The sequence below is a fragment of the Bidens hawaiensis genome, unplaced genomic scaffold (assembly GCF_021521415.1).
Source record: "Bidens hawaiensis isolate Kalapana, Puna unplaced genomic scaffold, B.hawaiensis_p1.1 tig00009933_1, whole genome shotgun sequence".
NCBI classification, from domain to species: domain Eukaryota; kingdom Viridiplantae; phylum Streptophyta; class Magnoliopsida; order Asterales; family Asteraceae; genus Bidens; species Bidens hawaiensis.
The window spans coordinates 870,271-880,632 of NW_027491751.1; the positions used below are offsets into that span (position 1 = coordinate 870,271).

Consider the following 10,362-nt stretch of genomic DNA (forward strand, 5'->3'; position numbering starts at 1 on the left):
AGAACACGTCTCCATTTTAAAGTTATTTTGACTCAAATTCATCATTGACTGTAGATATTGTCCACCTTTTTAACTTGACAAGTGTTTTGATGTCAGCATGATACATTTGAGATTCAATTTGGCACGATACTTATGTGGTCCCCACTTACTCAGACAAGTTACTGATTCCATCATACCTCGGGCTTAGTTTGTGTAAACATATCACCTCAACTTGACTTAAACCTTTCTTAATTGATCACAGACTCTTATTAACATACATGACTTATTGTACACTGTACATATGGCACTTTGTGCTTTGCACACTTGACTCGATCTAGAAAGATTGAAATAAAGCAGAAGTTCAGGCCATAACAATCAGGTCGGATAATACCATATTATCGCGCAGAGAAAGTCTAAGGCTTGATCAAAAGAAAGAAAATAAAACAAAGCATAAGACTCAGGGCCTTAACAATCAGATCTTGTATGACTACAAACGTAGAAAGTCCAAGGCTTGAGTCGAAAATAAATGAAGAAATAAAGCAAAAGTTAAAATTCCTAGGACTGACTCTTTTTCTGACTCTTTTTCTTTTGTTTTTCTGACTCTTTTGTTTTCTTTTTCTTGCTTTTCATGACTTTTTACTTGACTCTTTTCTTTACTCAATGAAAATTAAAATTGACACTGACTTTGATAAGACTACTGTGATCAGGTAAAGAGAGGCTTGGGTATGACATGTGTAATTACATTTCATCATTCATTAATATGACTTTACGGAATCATGTAACTGCATCATAAACGTATATCCACTTGTACCTGCAGAAATTTAAGTTTATATCACTCAACACTTACTTGTTTGTCAAGCCTATCTACACATCAATGAATGACTTTGGAGCCTTTTGTTCTATCCTTTTGACTTTCTAGGATCAATACATACCAATGTACTATCACTTTCCAAATGATCGGATCAATTCTTAATTGAAAATTTTAAATATCCGACTCCCTCTAAGAGGGATAATACTGACGTGTGCGAATATATATATATAAAATTTGAATAAAATTTTCACACAAATCGGGTTTTAAAAATGGTTTTCACCAACAACCAAACAACACACGAAAGGCAAGTGTACCTATCGTTTGTAGCAAAGTATCGGTAAGAACCGAGTGTCAATCCATGGACACGGCTAACTTTTGATACTAAATCTTTGTAATTAATTTAACCAAAAAAACAATCCAAATAATTTTTCAAGTAACTAAACTAGCATACAACAATAACAAAACAAATAAAATACAACTAACAATCAATCCAAACAAAGCTACTTAGACTATGCATCCACTTAAACTTAGTGACAAAATGACAATGATAATGGCAAACATCATGTATTAAGCATCAATATAAAATTCCAATCAAGGCAACCTAATACTAACAACAAAATATCATGATGAGTATTCAACAAGTAAATAACCATAGATCAGTAAGTTTGTCAAAACTACCTAATCTCACAATTAAAGGAAAGCTAGCATGAAAACAACAAACTAACCACCTAGAATCATGTAAAATAGACAAGTTCAAGAACACTAATTAAACACATGAGTCTTTCAAATTAGCAAAATATAAACTAAGGATTATGGCCTTAATCTCTAGCAAACATTAACCAACTCAAAGAATCATATTATCACCATACAATTTTCCAATATCTAGTGATAGGTTTCATGCTTGTTAAAATTCATAACCAAGTTAATTTCCACTAGTCATTCCTAACTTAGTGATATAAACAAAGTATGCACACACAAACTAAGTTCATAAACAAATACTCAACACATAGTTTTCCAACATATTATGGCTAAGCATCTATCAAACTAACAAGACTAGGAATTAAAACAAGCATTCAACCATTAAACTCTATTCAAGAACATGTCATAAACTTGAAGAACACCAATTTACGAAAATCATGCATAGATAAATATCACATAAGTAGAAGTTTCAACATAATCTAAGTAACAAGAGTATTTAGCCCATAAGGCTTAATACAACAACCAAAATCAAAGTAATCTTACAAATCATTGTCAAGAACAAAAGATTGCAAAATAAGATGGATGATGATTGCTACTTGGAAGGATGATCACACAAAGATGGAAGCCTTGAATTCTCTCTAGCAAACACACAATAATTTTCTAGCAATTTTGAGAATTCCCCTAAGGCTCCACCTTTGAAATGAGGACATTGGAAGTGTATTTATGCATTTTGGACGTCTGGCATGGGCAGATGCACGGGCACGCATGGCCGTGCACTAATGTGGAAAGTCAACCCATTGCTTTAGTCTGACCAAAAAGTCAGATTTCTCTGTTCTGGCACGGTCATGCACGACCGTGCACGGGCTGGTTATTTTGAACTTTCTCAGTTGTAGAACATGCACTGGCTTGCACTGACACATTTCTAGGTTGGCACGGGCCCATGCACAGGCTGGCATGGGCGTGCAGGTCTGGCAGATTGCTTGTTTTTGTCCCTGAAACGCCATCTTTTCATGTTTTCTTTGTCGGGCGGGCGCCCCGGACCTGCAAATTCGCAAATAACTCAAATAAGTACCTAAAATAATGAATTTGCATAGAGTTCGGGAAAAATATGAAGATAATTCGATGTAATAAGATGTACACTTTGTGTTACATCAAACATCCCCACACTTGAACTTTGCTTGTCCTCAAGCAAATAAAATAATAGCAATAATAACCTGCAAGCAATAATCATTCAATTCTTTAATAAATCAAGTAAGCATTGTATATATGTCCAAACAAGCCTAATAAAAATGAAGACATAATCTAGAGAACATTACAAATTTTCATCACATTCCCACATTGCAAACCTCACAATGTTCACTCATACACTCGGCTATATTTAGTGATCATGCGTGTAATAGTGCATGTTGAGAACACTCGATGCCAAGACGATGACTAAGCAAGGCATAGGCTTGTTTAAGGGTCAAATCAAACCGACACATACATGGCATAAAACACGAGTACTCGAGGGTTGTAACTTGGCATAGGGTTAGGGTGAGGAATTTTTGGGAAAAGTGGCTAAATGGCTAGAAAATCTGGAACTAAGTTAGCTACAAAACGAAATCTAACTAACTAAACCAAATGGTTTAAACGAGCCGAGAGCTAACGAACCAAAAATTGCTCTTTGAAATCAAGTTTCACCTAATATATGATGAACTAACTTCATAACTTCTCTTCTTTTCTTCCAAAGTTTTTTTTTTTTTTTTTTTTTTTTTTTGCCAAAAGTAATAAATATTTACATTCAAACTTTTCACTTTGGGAGAAAGCATTGTGCTTCTAAAGTTCCCAAGTGAATAAAATACAACAAAAATGAAATACAAAAAATAACTAACTTAGCCGAACCGGATTTCTAACCAAAAATGGGTGAAAATATAAAAGGCTATATGGCTAAGTGGCGATAAAAATAAGGCGAAATAATAAAAACACGGGAAAAGGCCAAACATGGGCTACTAAGCGGATAATGTGTGTAAGGAAAATATAAGCGGAAAAATGGCTAGACAAAGGGTTTATCCTAAATTCCTCAATGGTTTATGCCATGTATATAAATATGGTTTTAAAATGCAATCCCAAAAACAAGTTCTACCTTACAATAATCACTCGGCTCACTCAATTGCCCGCAAAAACATGAGAAAAAATATGATGAGGCCAACTCACAGAAACGGGCGGAATGGGTAACTTTTGCAAGGTAAGAATGTGAATCTTGTTTGTCATGCTTAAAGGTATGTCTTTTTAAAGATTTTTTGCTTGAATGTCTTAAAGATTTATGCTTTGACAAAACAATTAAAGTTGCTTAGTGGTTATTATTTGCTACAAAAGTTTTCTTAGAAGTTTTGCAAAAATTTTACATTTGGACAAACAAAATTCATAAAATTCCCTCCCCACACTTGAATTGTGCAACGCCCTCGTTGCACAACAAACAACTATAAAAGTAAGTGCAAAAGAGAGAACAGAAACTCCCCTGAAAACCGCAAGGCTGCCAGACAAGAGACCCGGGAGGGTCAACAGGGAAGACCCGGCAATGCCAACCGTGCAAATAAACATCCACAACATGCACCTGCAATAGTGCAAGACAAAACAAGCCACACCAAACAACAAAATACACAAACACAATCCATACCATCATTCCAAATAGCATCCATCACAAACCAAAGTCATGAACAAAAATCTACACCAATCAAACATAAATAAAATCACAAAATCTACAAAGATAGCTTAACTCCTCGAAAACAAACAAGAATAAAACAAACACGCAAAATCTACAAAGTCCTAAACTTGCTAAATTTTGATGGAGTCGATAGCTAGACTCACACTCCCCACACTTAAGTCATGGGGTAGAGGTCAACAACCTCCAAAACTGTCTCGACCGGCTCATCCAAATAGTGTTTCAAACGGTGACCGTTCACCTTGAAGATGCGTCCATCCTCATGGCCAATCTCAACGGTATCGTAGTCAAATATCTGTCTCACATTAAAGGGGCCAGACCATCGAGATTTCACCTTCTCGAAGAATAAACGAAGGCGACAATTATAAAGCAAAACACGATCGCCCACTTGGAATTGTTTGTGGTCCTTCAACCGGGCGTCATGAAGCTTTTTGATCCTCTCCTTGTAAATCCGTGAATTCTCATAAGCTTGGCCTCTCAACTCCTCAAGCTCATGCAACTGACCCATCCTGTTTTTACCCGTGCATGCAAGATCAAGATTCGCACTTTTCATTGCCTAATATGCCTTATGCTCGAGTTCAACAGGGAGATGACACGCTTTCCCATACACCAATTTAAACGGTGTCGTACCAATCAGTGTCTTGTAGGCGGTACGAAAAGCCCACAGTGCGTCATCCAATTTCTCGGACCAATCCTTACGGTTCTGACTAACCGTTTTCTCCAAGATCCTCTTGATGCCCCGATTCGTGACCTCAACCTGCCCACTCGTCTGTGGGTGATATGGTGTAGAGAAGCGATGATGGACACCATACCAGGACAATGCCTTTTCCAACTGGGCATTACAAAAATGTGTCCCTCGGTTGCTAATCAGTGCTTTGGGGGTACCAAAGCGGGAGAACAACTTCTTCAAATATTTCACCACTGACCTAGCATCATTTGTGGGCAAAGCTTGCGCCTCGGCCCATTTTGAAACATAATCAACGGCTACTAGGATGTAACGATGGCTAAAAGAAGTCGGTAAAGGTCCCATGAAATCAATGCCCCATACATCAAAAACCTCGCAGACCTGAATCAGTCGCTGGGGTATCTCATCTCATGATGAGATGTTGCTTGCCCTCTGACAAGCATCACAAGACTGCACCATGTCATGAGCATCACGGAAGATGGTTGGCCAGAAGAAACCGGCATCAAAGACCTTCTTCGCCGTGGATGTGGCTCCATGGTGTCCTCCGGTCGGGCCCTCGTGGCAGTGTTTCAAGACATTTCAAGCCTCGTCACCATACACACACCTACGCACGAGCTGATCGGCACCAACACGAAACAAGTAAGGATCCTCCCAAAAGTAGTGCTTAACATCAGAAAAAAATTTCTTCTTTTTTTGGTGAGTCAAACCCTTAAGTACGATCCCACTAGCAAGAAAGTTCGCAATGTCAGCGAACCAAGGATGATCTTCATCACGCGTCTCAATATGCATGAGGAACTCATGGGGGAAATTGTCATTTATGTTGACCCCCACTTGTTCCGATGAAGCTGAGCACCCAAGACGGGAGAGATGGTCGGCCGCGACATTCTCAGCACCCTCTTTGTCTCGGATCTCAATGTCAAACTCCTGCAGCAGTAAAATCCAACGAATAAGTCTCGGCTTCGCATCTTGTTTGTTGAACAGATAGCGAAGGGTTGCATGATTCGTGAACACAATGGTCTTAGAAAGGACAAGGTAAGACCGAAATTTATTGAATGCGAAGACAACAACAAGGAGCTCCTTTTCAGTGGTCATGTAGTGCTCATGCGCATCATTCAGTGTCCTGCTCGCATAATAAATCAGATGAAAATGCTTATCCCGCCTTTGACCTAAGACAGTCCCGACTGCAAAGTCACTAGCATCACACATCAACTCGAAAGGTAAGGACCATTCGGGGGCAACCATGATAGGGGCATTCACCAATTTCTCCTTCAGAAGCTCGAACGCCCGAAGACATTCGGAGGAGAAAACAAACGAGGCATCTTTCTCAAGGAGTTTCGTCATCGGGCGGGTGATTTGGGAAAAGTCCTTTATGAATCGCCGATAAAATCCCGCGTGACCGAGAAAACTCCTAATAGACTTCACCGAATTGGGTGGCGGAAGCTTCGAAATGGTATCAATTTTGGCTCGATCAACCTCAAGCCCCGCCTGTGAAATCTTATGCCCTAGCACAATGCCCTCCTTCACCATGAAGTGGCATTTCTCCCAATTAAGAACAAGGTTGGCCTCCTCACAACGAGCCAACATTCTCTCCAAATTTCTCAAACAATGATCAAAAGAACTCCCGAAAACAGAAAAATCATCCATTAAAACCTCCATGGAGTCCTCGATCATATCATGAAAAATCGCCACCATACATCTCTGAAACGTGGCTGGGGCATTACACAGTCCAAACGGCATCCGCCGGTAAGCGAATGTGCCATAGGGACATGTGAATGTCGTCTTCTCCTGATCCTCAGGAGAGATGGGGATCTGAAAGTATCCCGAGAAACCATTAAGAAAGCAATAGAACATCTTTCCCGACAGTCGCTCCAATATCTGGTCAATGAAGGGGAGTGGAAAATGGTCTTTCCTCGTGGCATCGTTGAGTTTGATGTAGTCAATGCAAACTCTCCATCCCGTGATGGTACGTGTAGAAATCAACTCATTCTTCTCATTCACAACAACCGTCATACCGCCCTTTTTCAGGACGACCTGCACCGGGCTCACCCATGGGGAATCAGAGATCGGATAAATCAATCCAGCATCGAGAAGCTTGATGACCTCTTTCTTCACAACGACTTGCATATTAGGGTTGAGACGCCGTTGGTGCTGCACCACGGGTTTGTACTCCTCCTCCGTCAAGATCTTATGGGTACAAAAGGATGGACTGATCCCTTTTATATCCATGATCTTCCAGGCGATCGCGTGCTTATGCCTCTTCAAAACCACGAGCAACTTCACCTTCTCCTCGCTCGACAAACTAGCAGAAATGATAACAGGAAGGCGGGACCCATCCTCTAAGAAGGCGTACTCCAAATGGGATGGGAGCTCCTTGAGCTCAATAGATGGTGGGTCCATAAAGAAGGTTTTGCCTTAGGCTCGGCAACGCGATCAACATCCTCAATCCTCTCTAAACACTCAGGAGGCTCGTGATCCACACCACAGACCAACTCCTCAAATAGAGGTCCACTGACCAAGTCAGAAATCCCTCCAACACACAACTGAGTATCCAAAGAGTACTCCTTACACATGTCCTGTATGTGCTCACAAACGCAAGAATCGACAGTATCAATGTAGAGCATGTCATCATGATCATGTAGGTGGCGCGTGGATCTCCCAATATCAAAGGTCATCTCCTCGTCTCCAACTCTAAGAGTGAGTCTGCCGGTGCAGACATCAATGAGAGCTCTAGCAGTGGCTAGGAAAGGTCGACCTAGGATGAGTGGTACATTTTTATACTCATCCATGTCCAAGATCACAAAGTCAACAGGAAACACAAATTTGTCGATTTTCACAAGCATATTCTCAACTATACCCCTAGGGTATTTCACCGAGCGGTCGGCAAACCGAATGCTCATGCGAGTAGGTTTAGGCTCACCCAGGTCTAGCTTTGCAAAAACAGAATAAGGCATCAAGTTAATGCTAGCACCTAGGTCGGCTAAAGCGTTACTAACCGACAAACTACCGATCAAACATGGAATGGTAAAACTGCTCGGATCGGTCATTTTTTGGGCAGTTTATTATAAAGGACCGCTGAACACTCCTCATTCAAAGTCACACAAGAAAGCTCCTCTAATTTCTTCTTATTTGAGAGGACCTCTTTCAGAAACTTAGCATACTTAGGCATTTCTTTCAACGCATCGAGAAACGGAAGATTAATGTGAACCTGCTCAAAAAGTTCTAAGAATTTCCCGTACTGCTCTTCCATCTTCTGCTTCTTTAAACGGCCTGGGTATGGAATGGGAGGAACATAAGTCCTGACTGGCTCACTGGTTTGTGCGGTACTTTCTGGGATTAACCTCGGTTGCACCTCACCAGGAGTCTCAGTCTCGATCTCATCGGCAATCGGTTTTGGTGTGGAAACCGATGCATCAACAGGAATGGTGGATCTACCACTCCTCAGGGTAATCGCCTTAGCCTAGGCATTCGGATTAATCTCAGTGTTACTCGGAAGGCTACCCTGTGGTCTCGCAGAGAGGAGCTGAGCAATCTGTCCAACCTGATTCTCAATGGTCTGAATGGATGCTTTCTGATTCCTCAACTCGAGATCGTGTCTCTGGAGAGTCTCATCAATCTTTAGGTTCCTCTGTTCAGCCAGTTTATTTGAGGTCTCGGTTTTAGCCAAAAGCTGAGTCAAAAGATTTTCAACACTAGACCCACCACTAGACTGACCACTACTGCTGGAACCCTGAAACTGAGGCTTTTGCTAGTAAGATTGGTTTTGGGGTTGATTCTGGTAATTTGGATTTTGGTCAAACCCCGGTGGCTTTTGATTTTGACTCTGATTTTGAGAGCCACCATTATCTTTCCAGCTGAAATTTGGGTGGTTTCTCCATCCCAGGTTATAGGAGTTGTTGTAGGCATTGTTTTGGCGGCCCACAAAGTCAACATCCTCCACCACCATGGCCTGCTGGCACTGACTAGTCTGGTGTTTCCCGTCACACACCCCACAACGAGAGCTAGAAATAGCCAAATCGGATTGCATCTGGTCAAATCTTTTAGTCAATGCTTCTAACTTAGCGGAAACAAGGGTATTAGAATCAACATGAAGAACGCCCTTAGTGGAAGGAATACTACGAGGCGGATTATATGCAAAAATCTTCTTAGCAGCTCGCTCCAAGACATCCGCAACCTAATCTCCTCCCGCAACCTGATCAACGGCCTGCTTCTGTGCTCCGGATAAAGCATCAAAGAACGTACAACACTGAAGACGTGACTCAAACTGTGATGAGGGAATTTTCTCAACAAGCCCTTGAACCTCTCCCATGGCATGAAGTGACTCGTCATCATCAACACGAAAACCAGTGATTTTTGCCCGGTATCTTGCAGTTTTATCGGGTAGGAAGTACTAAAGAAGAAACTACTCAACCAATTAGTTCCAAGTGGTGATGGAACCTGAAGGGAGTGCCTCTAACCACTCCAAGGCAGCCCCGTGAAGTGAGGACGGAAAAAGTCAGAGTCTCACGGCATCGTCCGTACACCCCTGGATCTTGAATGTCGCACATAATCGAAGGAAATGCGCAACATGAGAATGAGGGTCCTCGTTTGAGAGGCCATGGAAAGAAATGGAATTTTCGACCATATGAATAATACTCGACTTGATCTCGAAACTCACGGTAATCTCGGGCTCCGTGACACCGCTACCATAGCCATCGAGGGACGGCGTGGCGAAGTCATCCATGCGACCTTGATTGTTCGGATCCGCCATTTCTTCAACCTCGGGATTCGCGTCGTCCTCCACAACTTCGTTTTCAATGACCTCAGAAATTTCTCGTGCTCTCCTCCTCAAACCTTCTCGAAGATGTCGCTCAGGTTCAGAACAGAGGGAAACAATATCAGGACCGGGTGTGGTGGACATGCATCACCCGAAAGAAATGCGGAATGGAAACAGACAAGACACGGAAAACTATCTAAAAATATAACTAAAATAAAATAAAACAAGATGAATAAAAATGAAATAGACGAAAATAACATAGAGCAAAAATACCAACAAGGCAAATCAATTACTCGTATCGTTTTCAAAAGTAAAACACCGTGTCCCTGGCAACGGCACCAAAAACTTGACGTGTGCGAATATATATATATATAATTTGAATAAAAGTTTCACACAAATCGGGTTTTAAAAATGGTTTTCACCAACAACCAAACCACACACGAAAGGCAAGTGTACCTATCGTTTGTAGCAAAGTATCGGTAAGAACCGAGTCTCAATCAATGGACACGGCTAACTTTTGATACTAAATCTTTATAATTAATTTAACCAAACAAACAATCCAAATAATTTTTCAAGTAACTAAACTAGCATACAACAATAACAAAACAAATAAAATACAACTAACAATCAATCCAAACAAAGCTACTTAGACTATGCATCCACTTAAACTTAGTGACAAAATGACAATGATAATGGCAAACATCATGTATTAAGCATCAATATAAAAATTCCAA

General features: G+C 40.9%; 1 protein-coding gene across 1 annotated transcript; it reads right to left on the minus strand.

The window, feature by feature from the left end:
• Positions 1–7,915: 7,915 nt before the first annotated feature.
• On the minus strand, positions 7,916–9,772 carry LOC143533852 (uncharacterized). Its single transcript, XM_077028496.1, has 5 exons — positions 9,380–9,772; positions 9,065–9,262; positions 8,673–8,929; positions 8,414–8,591; positions 7,916–8,332 (listed from the first exon to the last, which is right to left on the minus strand). Exons 1-5 carry the CDS (start codon positions 9,770–9,772, stop codon positions 7,916–7,918), a joined length of 1,443 nt encoding a protein of 480 aa, XP_076884611.1.
• Positions 9,773–10,362: the final 590 nt, after the last annotated feature.

Coding starts and splice junctions, on each gene's coding strand:
- LOC143533852 (XM_077028496.1), bottom strand. CDS start 9,772: ATGTCCACCACACCCGGTCCTGATATTGTTTCCCTCTGTTCTGAACCT. Junction 8,592..8,672: donor CAAAATCAAAAGCCACCGGG/GTTTGACCAAAA, acceptor GGGTTCCAGCAG/TAGTGGTCAGTCTAGTGGTG. Junction 8,333..8,413: donor TTCAGACCATTGAGAATCAG/GTTGGACAGATT, acceptor CCGAATGCCTAG/GCTAAGGCGATTACCCTGAG.